This window comes from Ctenopharyngodon idella, chromosome 1 (genome assembly GCF_019924925.1).
Source record: "Ctenopharyngodon idella isolate HZGC_01 chromosome 1, HZGC01, whole genome shotgun sequence".
Lineage (NCBI taxonomy): Eukaryota > Metazoa > Chordata > Actinopteri > Cypriniformes > Xenocyprididae > Ctenopharyngodon > Ctenopharyngodon idella.
In genome coordinates this window covers 21,204,040-21,229,442 of record NC_067220.1, presented here as the reverse complement: position 1 = coordinate 21,229,442, position 25,403 = coordinate 21,204,040, and the positions used below count along the sequence as shown (strand labels likewise).

Below are 25,403 nucleotides of genomic sequence, written 5' to 3'. Positions count from 1 at the left end.
ACATTTTCTAAAAGGACATTGTTTTGGGAAGTTATATAGTAGGGTCCAAAAGTATGAGACCACTATTGAGAATATTTAGATTATTCTAACTGTTGTAATTTTTATCTTATCTTATTCAAACCACTTGTCCTATGTGAGGTTGCGGTGATGCTGGAGCCTACCCCATTTTTTGGGCCAAAGGCAGGAAATCAACTTGGATGAATGGCCAGTCCATCACAAGGCTAAAATTTATATTATATTATATTTATTACTAATAAATAACATAATATAATATAACATGATAAAATAAAATTTTTTAAATATTTTCCATTTAGATTTTGAATCCGTTTGAATTTCCAGTGTTGACTTTTGGACCCCACTGTATGTTCATTGCCTGAACAATTGACAACTAGGTGCAGAACAGTATATATGGACTATCCCTCATATCCTTGTTTTTGTTCTCCAAATTAAATATGCCATCTACTCTACTTCGACTACTCGACTATGAAACAACATTAGTGAGGTTAATGCCTTACACAAATAGTGATCTGACTGAAAAAAAGACTGAAAGCTCTCATACTGAATAGGTGACGCAATGTGGTTTTGCCAAGCACCAAAGACTTGGTCAAGAAATGAAAAACTGTTGCCACACAGAGTGTCAAATTCCATTGCTTTTAAGTAGAAATCAACCAATCATATAATTGAAACGAGGTGTCTTCCCTTACGTGGCCTCTTCTGAACCCCGCTTCTTTAGAATGGTATTTCCAGACACAGTAGTCCTGTCATCTGTGTTCCATCAATGCCTCTAATGAGATCACTAGTGGATTTACACTATATAAAGAAGAGTTTGTATGGTGAAGTCTATTGTTACCAGCAGAGTGGGCCGAACCAGATCAAAGCAGGAGAGCAGAATGAAGAAAGAGAGATGAAGAGCAGAATAAGAGTTAGAAACAGACGGAAAGGATTGATGTAAAGAGGGCAGTCTGAGCAGAGTGGAAAAAGAGAGAGGTGGAACAGTGAAGAAATACAATGAGAGGGACGTGGAAAGCCTCCTGACTTCCTGATGCTTTCATGAATACAGTTAGAGCCAGAGCAGTCAGACGAGAGCTGGGACATTTCTGGCATACCTCTCTTTAGCGTGGGATCGGGACAGTTTCTCTGTTGATTCATGGAAATCCCATCTGAGATTCACAATGATCTAACATGCATCACGCACGACTGAATGTGACCACAACTGAACTGTGGGGTAGAGGGATACTTGGACTAATGCAGTAGGGCCAGGCCATCAAATATTCACAATGCATTAACAATCAGTTCAGTTCTTTCCCGTGAATAAATAGAATAAAAACTCAGATTCAGGGTTTTGTTGCATCATTGCTTATGTTCATGGAAATGTCTCTGGTATAGTTCTTTATATATTAAAATGTTTTAGTAAAAAAAAAAATAAATAAATAAATAAAATATATATATATATATAGGTACATATTTGTAATATATGTAAATGTTTGTTTGGTGCATACTTGTAAATAATTAAATATTCTTCACCTTGTTCATTCAGTAAACAATAATGTAAAAACATGCCATAACATATTTTTAGCTACAGCAAGCAACCCTAAAAGACTGATGTGAAACTACATGCTTGTAAATGCTCTTGCTATGAGAAGCCTGTCCATATTTCTGCCTTTTATTTTAGTGTTGTGCACTCACACACTCTTTTCTTGGTCAAGATCCTCTCTCTAGTCTTCCATACACACTTTTCTCTGCTTTAACACACTCTCTCTCACAGAAATCTCACAGAGCTCCTGTGTAGCCCTTTCCCATTATTATTATCATTATTTCCACCACTTTTCTTTTTCTCCCTTTTTCTTCCACACACACACACACACACACACACACACACACACACACACACACACACTATTCTGGGTCTGTATTAGTTGATATTGTCCAGGGCAAGTTAGCCACTGTCTCAAGGTGACATTTATAGTCCTATATCTCTTCATTAGTGCCACCAAACCTCCATAACGCTCACTCTCTGTCTTTCTCAGGCTGTGGAGTCTCAAATCAGAAGTTTTGGACAGACACCCTGCCAGCTGCTAATTGAGCCCCACCCGCCACGCAGCTCTGCCATGCAGGTGGTGAGTAACACGCACACAAAAACACTCTCACTGTCTAATTTGACATGCAGACCATTACAAATTTATCAACATGTCCACAAAAGTTTATGCAGCAGACCTTTACATAGTCTAAAATAATTAAAATTATAGTTATATATACACAGAGTATAGTTATATAGATATATTTAAAAATAGTAAAAAAAATGACAAAAACCACACAACATTGCTAAAACTTTACCTAAAATTAAAACAAAATAGGTGATATGAAAATAAAAACTAATTTAAAAAATAGTATTTCAGTGATACAAAAATAACACAGGAACAGCTACAGGGAACAATGAGAACCCAGTCAAATCTGGAACCATTTTGTGCATTTCCACTACTGAAAAAGGTTTTCTGGTTTGTAAAAAACGCTCCTAATTGGCTGCTTGTACATTATAGCTAAACTAATATTTGATGCTGGAGGGCAGGATATTGTCATTGTCCACACCAAATAGTGTTAAAAAACAAAACAAAAAAAAAACTGCCACAAAGCAAATCTAGATTTCATAAAACTAGATTGTGCCCATTGTATGCGGCAATGCAACATCTCTTCAGTTGACACAAATCACATTCTGTATATATGCTGGATTAGCAGCTCCAGCCACTTCTTTTTTATGTTGATCTAAAATAAAACAATGAAGTTTGGTTTGAGCAGGGTGCAAAGAAATGTAGACAGTTTGACTCAAGTCGGTGGAGAAACAGTTCCAGGTTTTGATGGATCCATTTTTGGTTTGAAAATGGGTCTGATAGCTGCCTGCTTAAATCGACCCATTAATTGTTTTGTGCTTTACTTCCCCTCTCCTCTCTCCTGTCCTCTTTCAGTGAGCCCCCAGCGTGAGAAAGGGTCCCATAAGTGGGAAAAGTCCTGTGGTTGAGCAGAGAGCTCTGAGGTGATAGGGTCTTTAGTCTAGAAACTGAGAGACTGTGGGTGACGGCCTAGAAACCCCCATTAGCTGTGTGTTTCAGTGGCGATGACAGCCCCTGCCTGCCTGTGTGGAAACAAACTCACACACTCTCCTCTAAATGTCCGCATGCAGATGTAGTTATAGGCTCAGTACTAGATTTCTGACTTTACATAACACTAGCTAACACTAGCGTTTTTACGCTCGCTTCACGTGGTTTTTGAAAAAGAGTTAATGTGAATGATGGGAGATGGAAATGCATTTGCCGAATAAATTCTGACGCAGCAAATATTAAACCCACGTGACTAATCGTAATTGACTGTTTCCACTGATGGTGTTGTAGCTAACAGAAAACTTTGTTTGATTCTGTTATGATGCATTAATTCTGGATGTACTAGCACTCGTTGTATATATGTGTGTGCGATGCATTTTCCCTTCACGAACACTCGGTCACAGTGTTTTATTTACTGTTGGTTACTAGGTTACCAATACCACCATTATCCGCTCAAACAACTTGATGAAGAACGCACCTAATTTGCATTTGTCTTTTTTTCTTTTTTTGTGAACTTTGAAAGATTCGCTTCACGTTTGGATGGAAACCCAGCTACTGACAGTTAATTTGAACACAGCCTTTGAACACACAACTTCATAATAATCCCAAAATCCCAAGAATAGAGTCTAAAACTGACTGTAAAAGGCTAAATAAACATCATTCTGAACAGGAGATCTGATGTAGTGTTTATGATTGTGGGTGCAATTATGCAAGTAATGGATATTGATTGGTCAAAAGGTGTGGGAACCCAGTAAACTTCCCTGTTGTCAGAAGTACTCAAATCGTAATTGCTTCCATTAGCTTCTGTGCCTTCATGTATATGATATTATTATTATTATACACTAATAGACAAAAAACACAATGCTCACTGTTCCATTTTATTATCAAAGTAGTGTTCTTTTGTACAGGCTTATTATATTTTGTTGTCCTTTAAAGACATTTTTGAAGCATTCTGAAATTAGAGAGATGGTATGACAAGACAAGACGACTCTTCTTTTAAATTAACATTAAATTTATATGTGGTCCTGTATTTGGATTATACACTCAGTGTTGTTCTCTCTGTAATCCTTTCATCTATTTCTTTCTCCTCTCGCTCTTCCGTGTCTCCAGTAGGTTAATGAGGGTAGATCCTCTGTTTAATGGCACTCACAGGCTGAACACTATTTAAGAGGCACTAGCTGTCTGTCTAATTTACTGCAGGCACACCAATTAGCCCTGTGTCTCCATACTGTGTCTAAAAATCACACACACACGTCAGGATTAGACATCACAGACATACAACAACAGTTAGACTAGATTAGAGCACAGTTTAATGGTGACATTGTGAGAGAGACATACTAAAATATACAAGCTTATTATTTATAAGTAAATAAATACACTTCAGTAGTTTTCTATAATATTTAAAATATTCGTTTAAAATAGACATTCTTTAAAGTGATTAATCTTTGCTGTAAATAAATGTCACTATAAAGCAACAGCCAATCAGATTGCTGGTTGAGAGTGACAGTGCAGCTGCCTAGTCTGAACAGTGAACGCTATCTCCTGCTTCTACAAACACAGCCCTGCCTCACTGAGGAAGTCAACTTGATGGTTGGATGACTTTGCTGCCAAGTAATCAAACAGCTGTGTATGTGCATATACCTTTTTTTTTTAGCTTCTCCTCATCTGGTGTATTGTAGAATGGAACATGGGAGAAAGCAGAAAATATTACTAATGGAGTTTGCAATATACTGTGGCAGCCTAAAGGAATGTTCAGATTAATTTGAAATCTGCTCTGATCTTTTGCAACTTTAGGCCTTTACAAACTGTTTTCCTTCTGTTTATCTTGTACTCATTACCCAGGAATTGTAAATTGCCTAGCAGAAGCATTTTTGGAATTCTCTAAGGTCCGAAAATGTCTAATATATCATTGATATTTGTGAAACGAAAGTATGCAGCTGCTTTGATCTCTGTGTCTGACCTCTCAGATTTAACTTATTTCAGCATCATATTTGAACTGTTCATGCATTTCATCATTAGTGTACAAAAAAATAGGGCTTATCGGAAATGATATAGCAGTACATGACTTATATGAGTTAATAATAAGCTTGTAGGTCTGTGCTGATGCAATCATATATAGATATGATCAGAATTTTTAGTTGTGAAAAGATGCAAATGCATTTGCCACAGAATCTGCATTGGTACCCTTGGCTGCAAAATACTTTAAAGGGAAAAATAAAAAGTTTGGGAAAGAATTCTCACTACATACACAACCCTCATGAGCCTGCTGAACTGTTAAGTCATGACATAATTTTAGATTTCAACACAACAGTAATAAAAAGTTTTAAATGAATTGTACAGTTTTTTTGAGCTGATATTGATGCTAATATTGCAAATCATATTGCTTTGTTCCATCCACATCAATACAGATATTCCAAAACTGAAACATAAAAATCATTCAGCCAGTTTTTTTTTTTCTTTTTTCTTATCCAAACCTGATCTGATCCAGACGGATTCTCAATTCCCAACCCTAATAACAATCCAGTTATGATATTGTGTTGCATTGCTCTAATTACCTCTGACCTCAATCTCAGCTTTTGTGCTCTTTTACACCGTTCTGTCTTTCGCTGCCTAATTTCCTTTCTTCCTGCTTCTCTCCCTCTTCTTCTCTTCCTCTCTTCCACCATCACTCTCTTTTCCTCTACACTCCCTGCTGATGATGGCGGTCATGGACTCAACAGTATCTTCTTCTGCAGACCCCGCTGATGTTCACAGAGCAGATGCAGCAGGATGTCATCATGGTACTCAAGTTCCCGTCCAACTCGCCTGTCACCCACGTGGCCGCCAACACACAGTCAGGCCTGACCAACTCAGCGGTCATCACCGTCACCGCCAACCGCCTCTTCGCTGTCAACAAGTGGCACGGTCTCACTGGTGAGCAAGACCGATTGTAAAAATCAGTAATTAATCAGTCTAATGAATCATGCAATCTCTTCATTTTCACCTCTGATACTGGTTAGTTATTATGTTAAAGGGTTAGTTCACCCAAAAATGAAAATTCTGTCATTAATTACTCACCCTCATGTCATTCCACACCCATAAGACCTTCATTCATCTTCGGAACACAAATGAAGATATTTTTGATGAAATCTGAGAGGTATATTCTTGTCCATAGACAGCAATTTAACCAACACTTTCAAGGTCCAGAAAGGTACTAAAGACATTGTAAAAAGTTGACGTGACTGCCGTGGTTCAACCTTAATTTTATGAAGGGCCAGAATACTTTTTGTGCGCAAAAACAAAACAAAAATAACACATTTTTTCAACAATATCTTCTCTTCTGTGTCATTCTCATACGTTGTTTACATCCAGCACTTCTAGGTTCTATGTCAGAATACTGACTCATTATTGGCTGGCTCCTGCGTCAGCATCACACGCATGTGTCGTGCTGCTTACGTGATCAGTTTTGGCCAATACTGACGGACGTAAACAGAAGCCTTCACTGTGCTTACTGCGGAAACTGCATAAGGATAATGACATGGAAAAGAAGAGTTTGTTGAATAAAGTCTTTATTTTTGTTTTGTTTTTGCACACAAAAAGTATTCTCGTCGCTTCATAAAATTAAGGTTGAACCACTTCAGTCACGTCGACTGTTTTAACGATGTCTTTACTACCTTTCTGGACCTTGAAAGTTTCGGTTAAATTGCTGTTTATGGAAGAGTCATAGGCTGTACCTCTCGGATTTCATATAAAATATCTTAATTTGTGTTCTGAAGATGAAGGTCTTACGGGTGTGGAACGACATGAGGGTGAGTAATTAATGATAGAATTTTCATTTTTGGGTGAACTAACCCTTTCAAAACGCGATCTCATGATAAAACTTAACTATTTAATGAAGTGGTGGCTTGATACGGAAGCAGATTAGGGTTATGTTAGGGTTATGTCAAGCTTGATGTCAGATGACGTTCATTTCTGCACATTCTATAATGTCAACTTCAGTAGCTTGATCCCTCTAAACTCTGGTTGTATATAATCATCAGCTCCTTAGACATTGATATCTCAGCCTGAACTGGATCAAATGTGACATTTCCTCTGCCTTGCATTCAGTTTCCTGTCCACCTCCATTTATCAGCCTCTTCTTGTTTTTTTTTTATTTATTAAAGATCAATCTAACTGAAAGAGATGCTGTTCATTCTGTGCATTCACCATATTAGGAGGAAGGGTGGTTCTCGAATGGGATCTGTTTGGGATCTGTTCTGGGAAGAATACATTTTAAATCAGTGTTTTCATGTACAAAAAAACAGTTTACATGAAAATCAATAAACTGACGATGTGAAAGATTTTCTTGTTCTTCACATCACAATGTAAAGAGATGTGAATAAAGTCTGTGTAGTCCTGGCTACATTGTGTATTGTATAGTCTAGTTTGGGCATGAAAGACAGTCAATGTTACACAGTGTGCCATTGCTTTTACCCAAGATCTCATCAGATCATATCATATAGTCTAACAAGTAACAATCGTACAGGACGGTAAAAATCACTCAATGTGCACCCGGCTTAAAGGGTTAGTTCACCCAAAAATTACATTTCTGTCATTAATTACGCACCCTCTCAATTACACCCTTAAGACCTTTGTTTGTCTTTGGAACACAAATTAAGATATTTTTGAAATCCGAGAGGTATATGACTCGTCTATAGAGAGTAATATAATCAACACTTTCAAGGTCCAGAAAGGTAGTAAAGACATCGTTAAAACAATCGACGTGAATGCAGTGGTTCAACCTTAATTTTACGGAGCGATGAGAATACTTTTGTGCACAAAAACAAAAACAAAAATAATGACTTTATTCAACAATCTCTTCTCTTCCTTGTCAGTCTCCTACACAGTTGACACAGTAAGCACAGTGCAGCGTTTTCGTGTTTACGTCCGAATGCCGGCTCAGTATTGGCCAAAGCTGCACACGTGAGCAGCATGACGCATGTGTGTGATGCTGACTGAGCTGGCCAATAATGAGCCGGCGTTCTGACGTAGAACCTGGAAGCACTGGACATAAACAATGTATGAGAATGACACAGAAGAGAAGATATTGTTGAATAAAGTCGTTATTTTTGTTTTGTTTTTGCACACAAAAAGTATTATTGTCACTTTATAAAACTAAGGTTGAACAAAAGAATGTGAATAAACATGTTGACATGCAAAACAAAAATCACATCATGGTGCTGATCAGCTTTACACTTTTATTATTAAATTGTGATAAATTATGATTTTTGACCCTGATTGCACAACACATCTAATTTGTTTAAGAAACTTCAGATCAGCATAAATAGGTTTTTGCCCATTAAAATTTTTATTCTCTTTTTTTTATATATACATTTATAGGCATTTTCAGTGTGCACATGCTTGTTTACTTGATGCCAAAACCAGGGGAAAAATTTCAAAATCTCACATAAATGGTTTGCTTTTACTATGAAGTTTTTATGATTAGCTGATTTTTGATATTTATCAGCATCTGGTTGTACATCTAAAGACTCTCATTCTTTCATTTTGCTTTTGGAACAGAAGAGCAATGTTTCTTTGTTTTGTTGTTATTTACATTAGTGTGCTGTTGTAAATAACTGTTCACTGACCTCTATAAATAAGTATCCTGATGGTACAGAGTATTAAATCTATTTTTCATCTGTTCTCTCTCTTTCTCTCAGGTCATCAAAGCTCTTCTGTGCAGGACCAGCAGTACCAGTTACCGGTTGAGATTGACCCTTTGATAGGTCTGTGGCTTGTCAATCGTCAGTAGAGTGATTTGTGATTGGCCGTTGTGAGTTGTGAGGGCGCGGCCCTTGAGAGGAGATGAGTGCTGTTTTTCACCCAGCCGCCACTCAGCTTCAGTTCAGCATTTGCATGCAAATTGGAAAGCAATGAGCTGTGGCTTAGCCTGTACATCATCAGCGCTCTCTCTCTTTCTTTCTCTGTCTCTCTGTCCTGTCAGACTGAATGAATATGAATGGTGTAATAATGTCTGATTGAAGCCGCGTGGCACACTCTGTCAGGACAATATGTCCTCCTCTCATCTCTCCGACCTGTTGATGAGGGAGAAAAAGAGGATAGAGGGATGAGAGAGGGAAGATGTGTGATAACATATGGCTGAAGCCTCTCAGAAGTTTCTCTCTCTGCTCCTATTCATCTTATATCTCTGCTCCCCTGCTGCTCTTATTATTATACAGTATCATATGTCTTGCTTAATTTATCTGTTTGTCACTTCATGGTGTGTGTCCTCATCCCACTCACCTGTACCTCTCTCTACACCTCCACATCTATCGGTGTAAATCTGAATTTAAGCCTTCAGCAATCCAAAATCATTATGAAATTCTTGTGGGAACTGAATTTCAATTTCAGCCAGAGCAATTAATCGTCCATTGTTTAAGCTTTTTTTTATATATATATATATTATCTGCATCTGATAGTGTCTACTAGGGCAGCTTTCAGAATTCAAATAGTCAACAGATACTTAATAGAAAATCTGTTTATAGAAATTTTGACTAAATTTTGAGTAAATGTTGTGTAAAACAAAAGTAAATAAGTGTAAATAATTGTATAAATGTATAATATCTATATTATATTGCATATACTATATATATGTGTGCAAGGAATATAATATAATATAATATAATATAATATAATATAATATAATATAATATAATATAATATACATAGCCAAAAGTATATAGACACCAAAACGTTTAATTTCATTTAAGCATTTAGTTTCAAACCCATTGGCCAAAATAGGAAGCTGATTTTCCCATTGCTGCTATAACAGTATAACTATAACACTCTTCTGGTAATCTTTTCCACTATCTGTTTGAACATGGCTTTGGGGTCTTGCTTGCATTTTTACCTACCAAATAAATAAATGGGAATGAAAAATTGATTTAAGTTGAAATTATATCAACGTGATACGATACGAGATATGAAATTAGCACAGCTATTGTAGGAAATGTTTTACTAAAGCAGGATGTTTCCATGTTTTTCCTCTTTTTTTTTTTTTTTTTTTTTTTTTTTTTTTTTTTTTTTTACTTTTAAAAGATTTATCTAAGACAACAAATCACCCTCCCTTCTCCCTCCTCTGTCTCTCTGTGTGGGGAGAGACATCTTTCATAGCTCATTTTCTTTCACTCCTTCTCCCATTGTCATGTATGTATTTAGACGGACTGCATTCCACACAGCTCACACATTTAAACACAGTAAATTCTGCATGACTGTGCTGTTGATAATCTGTCCGCTCGCTCCAGCACAGATGCAGTGCTGGTGTGTGTCACGAGTGTGTCTGGGCCTCACACACCTGACTCTGTGTAATCTGACCTCTTCCACCTCTCTCTCTCTCACTGTCTGTCTTGTGTGTTTAAAAAAATACATGTAATTTTCAGCGTTTTGATCACTTTTTTTCTTTTTTTTAATGATTATTTTAGTCTTTCTTTTGCCAAAAGGGTCTGTTTTTCAAACGTTTATGGCAGAGGGAAATGTGCAAGATATTTTACTGTTCTGTCTTCTGCTGTTTTATGTATTCATTCACAAATCACATTCACTCACGCACAGTGTTAATGATAAATGTCACATTTTCTCATGCATATGGTTTAACATCTTTATAATCTCTTAAGAGGTTGTCAGGAATTTACTTACCAGACATTGAAATAGACCTTTAGGGTCAAGACTCTTTATTTTTGTGCCATTTGACTCCCCTTGTTAATGTCTCCACCATTCTGTGGCTGTCTTTACTTCCTTATTCATCTCTTTCTTTTTTTAAAAGTTTATATTTCTCTCATTCTTGCCTTCTAATTCTCTATCTAGCAAAGTTATGTTTGTACTTTTTATACCAAGTGACTCTTTAACCAGTTACTCTTTATCTGTTTACAGCCTATAATGTGGGCACTCACAGGAGGCAGATCTCAGATCTGTTAGATCAGAGCATCCAGGTAAACGCTCAGTGTTTTGTCATCACAGCTGACAACTGCTTCATCCTGCTGTGTGGATTCTGGGACAAGAGCTTCCGCGTCTACTCCACTGATACAGGTAACCGTAACGACCCCCCACTACCTCGGTTGTCTATGGAGACACCGCCTCACTGCAGTATACAAAAGAAAAGGGTCAAAAGTCACAAATGAGCCTGCAGACTGCATTACAACTCCATTGCCCCAGGGCTCAGATAGCTTTCTCATCTCACGGATGGACCATGACTCCATCTCGCAGGAGGTTCAGAACGCAAGTCACGCAAGCGGAACTTGAATTTCAATAGAATCGCACCACACTCAAACCCTCCCAGGCTCTGAGATATACACACACAGACACGTACAGTAAAGGGGTTGATAGATAGATAGATAGATAGACAGACAGACAGACAGACAGACAGACAGATACACACAACTTGTCCCTCAGATGCTTGCTGTTTGTTTGTCTTATGCATTCACACAGTCTTTAGCATGCACATGCAGCTCTCCAAAAGCAAACATTTAAAGTGCAATAAGAATTGGGGAGTGTGTGAGCTCATCTGGTGTATGTAAACGGCTCAGCAGACAGCAACATCTCAGTAGAGTCATTCACCCACACCCTGCAGGGAGTACGGCTGGCCCCATGAAGATCAAACTAAATGAACACATATAAATATATATATATATATATATATATATATATATATATGTATGTATAGTGTTTTGTACATCCAACACCACACACATTGCAATGAGTGGTTTACCTTCCTGTGTTGTGAATTTACAGGTAAACTGACACAGATTGTGTTTGGGCATCTTGATGTGGTGACCTGTCTGGCTCGCTCAGAGTCGTACATTGGTGGAGACTGTTACGTTCTCTCTGGCTCCAGAGATGCCACACTACTTCTCTGGTACTGGAACGGCAAGCACAGCAGCATTGGAGAGAATCCTGGGAGTAAGTTGTAAAAGTTTAGCCACATACAGATATGTGTGTGTTCACGCTAAAATGAAAATTCTGTCAAAATTTACTGACCATTCGTCTCACTTTTATTGTCTGGAAACAAGCAACTTGGACATCCTGCTTTTGTTCCACATGTCATTTTCATTTTTGGGTGAACAGTTATTTTAATGAAGGCTTCAAAATATGTCTGAACAAACAGTTTCATCAGCGTCGGTACTCAAAAGAGTCTCTAGAGTTCCTCATGTTCCTCACATAGAGAGGTCAAGATCAGGGTAACGTTCAGAACCCAAATCCCCAACCAGAGCTTAGCAAACACACATAGGAAAAGCTTTCATGCAGGTGATGATATCAATGCAATGCAACAGTGTTAAAAGCTCATTGTTCATACACACACATTCCAGTGTGTGTCTGTCAAGGCCGGTGTAATGATTTACGGCTCACTCTCAGAAGCTACAACTAGTTTCATCTGACCACAGCAGGTCTCTGCTCAGAAGATTGAGTTTCAGGCTAGTATCACACCATAAATGGAATCGGCCTGCTTGTGTGTGTGTGTGAGTGAAAGTGGAGGCCAGAGGGCCACAGAGGGAGACAGTAAATGTGACTCGGAGGTCTCCGGCTCAGGAGAGTTCAGTCCCATCTATCTGAGAGAGCAAGAGAACACTCAATAAAAGTGAAAAATGCCACGGGCTTCCCCTGCACACACTAACCATATGGCTGCGGTGCTGATCAAAGCCCTCTACATGCACACCCTCGCAAAAACACACACTACCCCTTTGCTAATTTGGAGTTTCTGGATGCTCTACATGCCGTTAAGTGCTCTCTTACAAATGGGGAAGGATTTATGACTAATTGTGATTTAAGTAATGAGCGTCTAGAGATAAATACAACTGTAGGTAGTGGTTGACATCAGTGGCATTAACCCTCTGGAGTCTGAGCATTTTTGGGGCCCTGGAGAAGTTTTGACATGCCCTGACATTTGTGCTTTTTTCAGTTGCTTATAAACATATTAAAGAGCTTAAGAGTCAGACTTTCATCTTAAGTGAAATTAAACTCAATCTCTGGATTTGTATCACATGTAGAATGGTACGGGCCATATTTTCCAGTAATGTTATCAAGGGAAGAAAGTTCAAAGCTAAGAAAAAAATATCACGATCAAGAAATCGGATCAAACCCCCATAATTGGTCCAAACTACTTTTTTTTTTTTTTTTTTACAGCAAAAGTCTATGTAATAATACCTGCCTGGTGACTAATTAGCAATAATGGCAGTTCATTTCATTTTTGCCATTCGTGCATTACTTTAATTCTGACACAGTTATTCATTTCACACAGGAATGAAGTTACAATATGATTTCAAATACAGAGTGCTTCTATCCATACCAGGCTTTCCCAGACAGTGTACTGTGAAGAATTGTTGAATTGATTCTGTTGACCACACTGCCATCTAGTGACCAAATCATGCAGAGCACTGTCATGAAGCTTGATTTTAATAGCTAATCCATTCTGATGCTGTTTCAGTTGCAAATATTATTGCAAAAATGTTTTTTTTTTTTGTTTTTTTTCCCCAGAATTGTCCTGTGTTTATGTATTCATTTTCTCTCTCTTTCTCTCTACGGGTAAATGATACTCTCTAGTGCACATTTGCAGTACAGATAAATAGTATACAGTATATAGGTATTAGATTGTAATCAGATGTTGTCCTAATGCAAACCAAATGGTGGCCGATGACGGGGAGGTTAAACGATACACCAATATATCAGTTTTATTGATCTTTTCAGGGCACAATCCGACATCAGGCTTTAATCCCCAGAGTTGTAGGGTATAACTCAAAGCTGAGACATTTAGGAAGTTTGCCACCTAATGAAACCTATACATCTACACTGAGAGAGAGATAGAGAGTGTGTGTGTGTGTGTGTGTGTGTGTGTGTGTGTGTGTGTGTGTGTTTGAGAGAGACAGAGAGAGGCCAGCTGAGTTAAAGAAATTATATGTGTGGGACTTCTTTGTGTCCAGTGTAGGGGAATTTTACAGATAAAGACCCAAAGACCAGATATGATGAATGAAGACCCGGAATTAGAGTTTAAAAAAGTAAATAGAAAAAAATTTTACTGAAGAATAGTTAGCAGTTTCATCAGCAGAAGTCCGCTTCAACACTCACAAGGAATTCATAGGTCGCTCTGCGTATATTCACATTTCCATAACAATTATACTCTAACAAAGTCCACTAGCTACGTCATTACTTCAGGTTGAATGATTCTAATTGGTCATGAAATAGATCAAGTTATAAATTGCCTACACATGGATTGATAGACATAAGCATGTCTCCATAGATTATATAGATGACAACAAAATCCTGGTTTTGACCTCCGAGGTCGCCAATTTGTCGGGAAAAACAAGTCATTCCATCATCCAGGTTGCCCGTTGTTCATCTTTCACCAATACTGACCTGTAACACAGAATAATAGCGCACATACACAGATACAAAGGATGCATAGCTTCTCCAAGGTTGAAGTTGGTTGAACAGGATACTTCCCCAAAACATACTGATAAGTTGTACTTTTCTCTCAGTGAGAGGTACAGACAATATTCATCATTATTCTCTAGTGTTTGAAGATGAAAAGGAAAATAAATGCTTTAATATACGTTGAAGAAGTCATTCAGATAATGTAATATTTAGAAGGATAAATATTGATTAATAACTTGATTATAAATCAATCAAAATATATATAATGAAGCAGGAGTGGATTCCAGAATCCACCCCTTCACCAGGTAAAGAGTGACAATTCTTTAGTTCATTAACTTATTTTTGAAATTACCTTAACCATATTGAAAGACAGGTGTTTATGTGAGTGATTGAGACAGAAAGCACACACTCAAATACTAGCAGAGCTCATTAGACTGATTAAAATAGGACACGTGGATGGCAGAAGAGAGCAAGAGTGTACACATAGGTGTAAGTGACTGATTGCAGTGATTACACACTCTAATTACATTATCACAGAGAAGACAACAAGTACAACCCTAATTTAAACATTGAAATTGACAGCTAAGTACAGTTATTACTGTATGTTCATTAGGGTGTAATGTAGTGTACTGTTTTCTGATTGTAATTATTATTTGTGCTCCCTTTTTGTATTAACTATTTTTGATCACCACCTCTATGTATGGCTCTCCAGCAGAGTTTGTGAATCCCCGGGCAATCCTGACAGGTCATGATTGTGAGGTGACGTGTGCGAGTGTTTGTGCAGAGCTGGGACTGGTCATCAGTGGCTGCAGAGGTAAAGCAAACACAAACACTCATTCATTAACACTGATCAGATACCGTGCTGCTAATTGAATTTATGAGGTATTTTTTTAATTGCTATGAAGTTTTACATTTTATTGGTTTTATATATTTGATTCACCTTATGTATTTATTAGTTAATTTTGTTTTTAGCTATTTTACCATTGATTTTGCTCTCTGGGTCAAAGTTGTGTTTTTGCATGGGAAAAGTGTACATATAAATCCACCTCAATGCCACTTTACAAAATTGTCCTACATAGTCAACACTGTCAAATGAGTTCCTCAAAATTAGCTAAATATAATACCATACCTGAATAAAATGTTAATGTCTCGCATTTTGATCATGACAGAGAGTTACAAAATTGACAATGTTATTTAAAGCCTATGTTTTAACTAAACGCATTTATTAGTATTTATCTTTGGTGGGGTTTTTTTTTAGTGTAATTAAGGCCCCTGTACCACCATCTCTAGATTGTTTACTTTCTTCCAACTTTTGGGGCCAGTTATTAAAATATTTGTGCCCTGAGTAGGCACTTAACCATTTAGACTTGACAGGAACAAGACTGTCTAAGTATATCTACCCATTCCTATGAGGCTAGCAATCATAATTCTTGAGATATCTATCCTAAACATAGCTTCCCAGATATAAATAACAAATATGTCAGGGGGCTTAAGAAATGCTAAAAATGTTAGAATCAACAGACCTTTTTAGGTCCCAAATAACACATGAACAATTTAGTGGAGCAACACACTAATTCTATCTGATTTGACCCTCATGTGTCTGTTTGTGTGTGACAACAGAGGGTCCATGTCTTGTCCACTCTATGAACGGTGACCTGTTGAGGACTCTGGAAGGTCCAGACGGCTGTGTGCGGCCACGTTTGGTTATGTCCTCCACTGAGGGTCACTGTGTCATTTATTATGACAAGGGCCACTTCTGTGTGTTCAGCATCAACGGGAAACTACTGGGACATATGGAGGTGGAAGACAACATCAAGGTAAACATGAGCATAAACTCCCCTCTGTACGGTTATGCAGAATAGAAAGACAGGCCAACGAGTTGGGCAGCTCTCGCATGTCCGTTTGTCCCTCCTTTTTCCTTCTCTCTTTCCATTTCTGTTACTCAGCCTGTGTTTTATCATGTCAGCTGTCTGGGGTGTGATTAAACGTTGGCATGATTTGCCTACAGGCCTTGCTCTTTCCTCTCTCCATCTCTCTTTCTCTTAGTTTCTCAACCCTAAGGGTCCAAATCTGTCCTTTGATCTGCAGGGCTACGAAATGCCACTCAACTTGCATGTGTGTATGAGAGTGTGCAAGAGAGAGGAATGGCCAACGGCGAGGCCTCCTGCATTAAAGGACACATTTGTCATTGGCGGGCAGAGCTCCTAAAATCGGCCAGCTCTCTTTCCCTCATTCCCGCTCCATCACTTTCTCTTTCCTCTGGGCCTGGGAAAATTCACAGAGCTCTGTGTCTCCCCCCACTCTCTCTCTGTCCTGCACACACATACCCACACCTGCATCCCATTTAACAGGCCGGCTCTGTTACGTGCTCCTCTGCTCTCTGCTGCTCCGAGCTTGATTAGTTTCCTCATTGTGTCCAGGTTCCATTTGTTTTCAATAAACAGAGTCTGCAGTGACGGCAAAAAGGGGTTTCTCCACTCTTTAACACACTTCTTTATTATTCAACTAATATGACATAATGGAGGATTAGTCTGTGTCATTTTATAGAATCCTGATCCTGGATTTATTTTGTACATTTCTGTACTAATATTTTGTATTATGAACAAAGATAAATTTCTTTTTTCAGTTACGGCACCCTTTGAAGATTTCAGAACATTTGTGGCACCCTACATTAGTGTTGTCATGATGCTACTTTGATATGATACCTTGAAAGGTATCGATTTTCAATACCACAGGGAAAAACCACCATATATAGGCCTACTGTCATATAGATATTTTTAATATTATCTCATTTTTTGTCCATCCATTGAAAGTCTAGGAAATTGCTGATTTCAAAAAAATTAGAAAGTTCAAAAGAAAATCATTTCAAATAAGCTGCTCTTCCACCGAAATTACCCGGAACAATTTGTCCCAGGAACTTTTTTCTCCCAGACCTGTTACTGTCTGCGTTTCCATCGTGATCTAAAGTACCGTGAAGATTAAGTCCGGTGATGTAGGACTGCGTGAAACTTTCCAGTTTCTGCTAGATTTCATCCTCCACATATAAGCTTAATAAAGCCTGAACCTCGTTGTCGATCCATCTGTCGTTTTTTTAAACTCCACTGTTGATTCGAATAGCAGACAACTCTTACTGCACGCAGCGCAACAGACTTTTAAAAATGGTGGTTGAAATAAAATGCTGCATGGAGTCAACCAATCAAAATGCTGCATGAACTCAACCAATCAGCATGTTCAGCGTCCATGTCCACCCCCAAAAGTTCTGGAACTTTGGAATAGTACTACCTAGCGAGCAGGTACTTTCTGAGGGGGAAATTTTTACCCGGAACATCATTTAGACCCTGGTTCCTGTGGTCGAAACACACAGAGTACCACTCCAAAGTCCCTAGTTCCTGGGGAAAGTTCCTGCGGTGGAAACACGGCTATAAATGCTGTTATTTTGAACTTTCTGTTCATCAAAGAACCCTGAAAACAATTATCACTGTTTCCACAAAAAAATATTAAGAAGCACAACCGTTTTCAACATTGATGATAATAATAAATGTTTCTTGAGTACCAAATCAGCATATCTGAAGGATCATGTGACACTGTAGCTTGACACATGCAATGGACTACATTAAACTGGACTGTAGACTGGAGTAATGGCTGCTGAAAAATCAGCTTTGCCATCACAGGAACAAGTTACATTTGTGTTATTAAAATAAAATACAAAAAGAAATATAATATGTTTATAAAAAAATAGAAACCAGTTATTTTAAATTGTAATAATATTTCACAATATTACTGTTTTAATGTGTGTTTCATCAAATAAATGGAGCCTTAGTGAGCATAAGAGACTTTCAAAAACATAAAAAAGTCTAACAGAACCCAAACTTTTGAACAGTAGTGTAGATTTACTAAACAAATTAATTCATTAATGTTCTTGTTCACAGCCAACACTCATTTTGGAATAATGGACTGATAAACAATTTTGAAATGTTTCATATAAGAGACTTCAAAATATGGTCATTTTGAATACTTGTGTACTCAAGTACTCAAGTATAAAGACAAAGTCACACTGAACTCCTTTGACTTCCATTCATATTCATTCCACTGTGTATGAAATCTCATATTTGTTTAACACTCACCTACAACTTTTTGTATGATGAGAAGATGTGGAACCAATAGAGGATCTAAATATCACAGATTGACCGCTTGGCTGAATTTAAAGTACACAAACTTCAAAGCTACAGGTTTGCAGCATTGTGGGAAAGTGGAGTAGATGATATACAGTGTTTCCCCATTTTGAATGTTTCTTATTTTTTATTGGTGATGTATTAATTAAAAACAGAAGTCTTAGTGCATTTTTATTCTAACTGTGGCTTTAAAGATTTTTTTTTTTTTTTTTTGTTATTCACTGTAACAGACACTCTCAATTCAAACACTGTCCCCTTCTAACCAATCTTGCCAAATGTCACCAATCAAAAAATTAGGCTTTTTAGTTTTTACTTATATGATCTGCATGAAAAGTAGCAAATAAATAAATAAATTAATTAATTAATTATACATGATGTTACAGAAATATTATATATCCCTGAGCAATTATTGCTGTCATATTCAAGTACTCAACTTCTCTTGCCCATCTTTAACACACACACACTGTGACACACTACAGTAAGCTCCTCTCATGCCAGATGGAGTGTCATCTTTGTGACAGTGTGTGTTTGTGGAGAAGAGGGTGTATGTGGTTTTGTGTTTGAGTGAGTGGGTTGCTGGGACAGTTTGTTGCTGTGGTTAAAGTAAGTCTTCATGCTGATGGTCTGACAGAACATTAATTTGGACAAGTAGAAATAATACATGAATGACTCTCTGGAGCCCACAACTGAGCGTCTGTCTGTTAGTAACCATTTTAGCAGACATTTCCAGAGCCGTCGGCACATACGCAATGGACTACATTAAAGTCTTCATAAATCCAGTCTTTACTCGTGCCAGACATATCCTGACCTAACACAGACAGATCAGCAGATCAGGAGAAAAAAAACAGTGGGGCATCATCCAACACAACCCTGTTGTTTAAAATCACAGCTTGACTTTAAGTCAGATATCTGAGTCACGGCAGCCATCTTGGATTCTGGAATGGCGGCCCTGGAGGAGACCGCTGATTTATGATTCTGACCTAGCCCGCTCTGCAACCTGGACATCTCTGCTTCTCACAGACCCTTTTCCAGGCATGGTCCAGAGGGACCACCGTGGATGCTGGATTATGTACTGATATATTTTCTTAGACATCTTTGAAGTAATACGGCACATTAGAACAGAAGACAGATTCATGTTGCAGCAGTGACCAAACAACATTATTATCAAATCTCAGAGTGAGTCACAGGGTGGAGTTTGAATCAGTTCAAATTGCTGGATTTTTGGATGATTCATATTAAGGACTTTTGGACAATAAAGGAATAAGGAAACACGTGCATAACTTTGAAGAATCACTTTATTCTCTGCCTGTCATTAATTGAGACATAGTTGAGACAGTCTCTGGTGATGCTTCCCTTATGTACAGTTCAGATCCCATATGTCTGTCCTGAGCCTCTGCTTCATACCACGACTGAAATAAAATGCTTAAGGGTTTGCCACAGTGTAACCTGAACCCTAATTACACACATCTCAGATACATCCAAAACAAATCAAAAGAGATCACATGCACGCAAATGCACTCAAATCCCAGCTGCTGTTACGTCTGAAGTCTGCTGGATAGCGATCTAGCAGAACAGTCTCTGTGATTGATACTGGGTATTTCACTCATGACTCTGGTGGTGGGGAATTAGAGGTGTGTGTGTGTGTGTGTGTGTGTGTGTGTGTGTGTGTGTGTGTGTGTGTGTGTGTGTGTGTGTGTGTGCGCGTGCACATGTTTTTGTGATTTATGAGGACACAAATTTGTATATTGTATTTTTTTTTTCCCTGTAAGTGACATATGAAAGCAGCAGAGGGCTCTCTCTGTCTCTTTTGTTTTGGTTTTGCCATAAACTGTTTAATTTTCGAAGTAGCATAGTTGATTTGTCAAAGGTTTTTCAAAAGGTTGTTAAGGCTTATAACTTTAAAACGTGATACTCCAACCCCACATTTGTGAAAAATAACAAAGAACAGTTAAACCTTTCAGTTATAGTTTACTTTCGTTATGTAATCATTACTGCCTAAATGTATGTAGTGGTTTTATTATGTTCACTTGTTTAACCATCAGCCCGCACGAATGATGATGATTTTGATATTTTTATTTTGGAGAACAGAATTGTCAAAAAAAAAAAAAAAATTACAATGGTTTTGACTTAAGCCATTGAGATCAATATACAAAATTGTTCCTGGAGAAAACATGCATTTTAGTAAATGGAGTTTTAAGTGAAAACCTAATATTTACTGAAATATAGCCCTTGTGACAACTAGGTCTCCACTACAGTAATTTATCCGGTCCATTCTAGCTTATGCTGTGAGCATCATCTGTTTTAGAATCTGAATTATAAATAATACATAAACCCCATAAAGGAAAATAACTGGCTAATGCAATTATTTAAGCTTATATATTTAGTCTAATTAATTACACTTAATAGCCACTTTGCAAACACACACTGTGTCATTACAGCATCTTCTCCCACAGGAGTGTGTGTGTGTGTGTGTGTGTGTGTGTGTGTGTGTGTGTAGTGCATGAAAGAGCCCAGTGTGTTTGCCGTTCTATATTATCTGTGTTTCTCGTGGGACCTCTAAAGTGTTACATAGCCCATGTGCACACAGGAAAACCAGATGAACAGAATAAATCTCATACTCTGTCTGCCCTTCGCCGCAGGATACCACCACTATAGCGGTTTAAGAAACAAACTGTTCGCCAGGTTGGCCCCGTGCATGCTGGGAAAGAAAGGGGGTTGTGTGGCTTTTGATTGGATGAGGCAGGGCATACTCACTCTAAGGTCCACAGGGGTGTCAGTAAACCCCTGTAATCACCGGCCAGCCGGATGCTCCAGACGTTCATCATCGGCTACAAAGAGCTTATTCACTGAGCCGAGGAAAAAAAAAGAAAAAAAAGGCACATTTAAACCGCCCATCAAACGCTTATCAGTGTTATTTATCATCGAGAAATATGAAAGGCCGCTAAAAGGTCAGGGGTCCCTTAGAGTGGTTAATTGCCTTTAATATATTTTAAAATGAAGCTATTGTGAGTGATAGATTTTTTTTATATTTACTGTGAAGCATTAATATCTGTGAAACACATTTGCGTGACTTCTGTTTCATCTGGAATTTAACAAAGCAAAACGTACTCAGATACATGAACCCACCGCTTTGACTTGGAAAATGAAAAGCAGAAAATCTTAACTGTGTGTGTGACAAACAGACTGTCTTCATATAACACACTGACTGTCCTCTGTTTTTTGCTCCAGGCGATGCTGCTAAGTAAAGATGGACAGTATCTGCTGTCTGGAGGAGATGCAGGAGTTCTCAGCGTGTGGCAGATTCATGATCTCAAGCAGCTCTTCACTTACCCTGGATGTGATGCTGGAATACGTTCTATGGCTATGTCACATGACCAAAGGTAGCATACATAAAGACGCCAATTTGGTTCCTGTTCCTTTACTAGACTAATGAAGAATTACAATATTTCTATCATGTGACACTGGTGAGAGCAGGTATAATCATAACACTCAAACATTTTAAAAAACACTGGGTTAAAAACAACCCAGTTTGGGTTGTTTTCAACCCAAGGGCTGGGTAAATATAGGACAGAACACGTTGGGTTAATTTTACCTAGCAAATTGGGTTGTTTATTTAACCCAACATAATGGGTTGATTTAACCCAGTATAATAGTTTGATTCATTTTTATATATATATATATATATATATATATATATATATATATATATATATATATATATATATATACTTCATACATGAATTAATGTTTACAGATTAACTTAAATCTTCTAAACTTATTTAAATATTTCACACACAACCACTGATTTGCATGAAAATTGCTTTATTTTCAATCATATTTTATATTATAAAACGGTTAGTTCCTGTCCTTGATTTTGATTGGTCAATAGCTGTGTTTTATTAACGATAAAGCACGGCTATGACCGCTTCACCCAACGGTTCTGTGTATCACTACACAACACCCTTAGCAACCACTCTTAGCAAAGTAAACTGTTTGTTCTCAGTTGACATTGTTCATTGAAGCTTACTGTGTTATGTAAAAAAGTATTGAGAGAAAGAGATCGAGTGAGCCTCAAGTACCTTATTGCTTACGTATAGCATATTTTATATCATTTTTAATACATATTGCCTACATTTAAGCTTAACAAATATTAGAAGTGAAAAAATGAAACATTTATAAGTAATTCAAGTGTAATCGACCAGTCTCTGTTGTCCTATTTCCACTGTAACGGCGCCGGATCTCGTGCCGGAGATGGCTCGCGTTTGGTGGAGGAACTGCTAACTTCAGACCGCCGACGTGCGTTTCACTCGTAGCCGAAAAATACTGTGACTGACTCCATAACCTGTCCATAAATAATCAGAGTACAAATCCGAAAACATTTTAACATCCTAAGTATTTATATTCTTTTTTTTTTTTTTTTTTTTTTTATAAAATCATATAATTTTATGCAAGGTTCAGGCGTTTCCATCACACGAAAAGACTGAGGTGACACTTATTTAGGTGCATCACACCCCTGTATGTTGCTTTGCTTAAAATTAAACAATATACAGAACAATAATGAATTTTTAGATAAAATAAAATGTACACAAACCTGTATTTTACCAACGACATGCACCAATTTGATGGAGCTGCACTGCTCTCTCCTGAAAAGCCCGCGATAAACAACTCAATCCCTGGGTTGTTATGTCTGACCCAGGAGCTGGCTAACACAAAAACTACCCAAACACTGGAAAAATAACCCCCCAAAAATGACCCAAAAGGCTCAACCCAGGACTTGGGTAGAAAAAATATCCCAGTATTTTTAGTGTATATACTGAATTATGTCTGCAAATGCACATTTCAATCTTATGATTCTTCTCTAAATAATGCACATTTTTACTAATGGTACAGACGGATATTAAAAAAGAAGCTAAGTGCATATTTGCTCTCCCCTAAATTAACTCTGCAATCAAAATATTTAACTAATATTTAATTGTTACTTACTGACATGTCTCTTTCTCCCCTTTCTTCCTGTATCTCTTTCACTTTCTCTCTTTGTCCTCATCACCCTTTGCAGATGCATCATCACTGGTATGGCGTCTGGTAGCATTGTTCTGTTCTACAATGATTTCAACAGATGGCACCACGAATACCAAACTAGATACTGACCCAATGACGACACAGAGGGAACACAGCAACCGTGACAATGGAACAGGCGAAGCCACCCTGCCACCGTTCATAAAGGCACTACCAATAGTCATGAATGTATTCAAAATATTTAAAGAAGCAAAACTATTTTTTAAAGATGGCATTGCTATATTTTGTAGATCTTATGGAATTTCTTACTATATGAATCCTGGGGGAAGGGGTTATATACCTAATATTTGGAGAAAAAAAAAAAATCTATTTTTAGCTGTCAAAGTCAATTTTCACCTTTGCTCTAGTGAAAAAGACTGGTCTGAGTGGTCAATAGATAAATGACTATATTTACTTCTAGTGTCTATGGATAGATGATTTTTTTTTTTTTTTTTTGTGTAACTTTGGGCAGGTGAGTTTGTTTTTTTCAGTTGCTGTGATTATTTTGACAGGATGTCTTCATGTTTTGTAGTTTAATAGCACAGTTCCTGAAGCTAAAAGGAGGTTGCTTCATTTTTTGGGAGAAATAAATTACTCTTCTAAGTGGAACTATTCAGTTATATTCCAAAATAAAATTAGATAGCTGTCTGCAGACATATCAAGGCATCCACTTCAAATGTTCACTTTATGAATGGAAAAGTGGCTTCTTTTCTAATGAGACATTTCTGAACTTTTTGATTGTTAAACATGAATGGACCTCTTATGTGATCATGTAATGATGTCACTTTATGAACTGAAGGGGCGGAATCTGCATATGAAGGGAGTAACTTAGAAATTATATTATCCTTATGGGTGGAAAGAAGTGATTTGGGGTGTGTTCGTATCTATCTTTTTATCTTTTTGTTTGTTTATTGTGAGCTCCATATCTATCAAGTGTTCCAGAACTAAATACATTTTTCTTTTCTTTGAGGAGATGCAAGTGACAACAGTAGAAAGGAGAGAAAAATATTCATATCCATTTAAAGTGTCATCAAAAGCGTTGTTGAAATTTCACCATTGTGCTTTTACCCTTTACATAAGTGTTTGTAGACTGAATGTGGGCAGAGCGTAATATTATTGGTATACAAGGATCTGTTAAGCTGAGCTCAAAACTGAAATTGGGGAAAAAACATGAAAACAAATCACTATATATGATTCATAACAGCCAGCTCAAAGTATAACCCCATAGATTACACTCAGGGCAAGCAATGAAATTACAAAGAAAAGATTTTTTTTTCTTGGTTTGGGTCAACTACAGTGTGATTCTGACTCTGACAAAAGCTGTTTGATTCATTTGTTTTGTTTTGTTTTAATAGTTGATGCTATCATTACCATAATATGTAATATCTCAGCTAAAATGGAATGAGTTTCGTATGACGTGTGTGATGAACTCAAACAATAAAATGGCATTTTGTACCAATAAAAAAGGTTTCAAATAATTTGTTTTTATAAAAACATGCAGATTCAGTGAAGCTAAGCTAACTTGAAAATAGTATTTTAGTGTCATTGATATACTATATTTTTTGATAATATTTTGAAATAGGTTATATTTTTTGTTTTCATTTTAATTTTAAAGTTTTAGTAATTTTGTTTTTGTCATTTTTATTAGTTTTTTTTTTTTTTTAAATATGACTTTTAAGTTTATTTCAGTACCTCAATTTAAAATATA

The 25,403-nt window shown here is 37.3% G+C and overlaps 1 protein-coding gene across 6 annotated transcripts in view; it reads left to right on the top strand.

The window, feature by feature from the left end:
- The window catches only part of lrba (LPS responsive beige-like anchor protein), a 259,976-nt gene extending 234,815 nt beyond the window's left edge, over positions 1-25,161 (top strand). For 2 of the 6 annotated variants that reach the window (XM_051892501.1, XM_051892497.1), the window contains exons 48-56: positions 2,028-2,117; positions 5,828-6,005; positions 8,771-8,836; positions 10,977-11,132; positions 11,835-12,002; positions 15,184-15,282; positions 16,089-16,285; positions 21,869-22,020; positions 23,697-25,161. In XM_051892501.1, the coding sequence (XP_051748461.1) occupies positions 2,028-2,117; positions 5,828-6,005; positions 8,771-8,836; positions 10,977-11,132; positions 11,835-12,002; positions 15,184-15,282; positions 16,089-16,285; positions 21,869-22,020; positions 23,697-23,787 (1,197 nt within the window). In that variant the 3' untranslated portion in view covers positions 23,788-25,161. Of the gene's footprint in view, positions 1-2,027; positions 2,118-5,812; positions 6,006-8,770; positions 8,837-10,976; positions 11,133-11,834; positions 12,003-15,180; positions 15,283-16,088; positions 16,286-21,868; positions 22,021-23,696 lie in introns of all 6 variants that reach the window. The other 4 variants (XM_051892479.1, XM_051892424.1, XM_051892487.1 and 1 more) reach the window with 3 other exon arrangements.
- Positions 25,162-25,403: the final 242 nt, after the last annotated feature.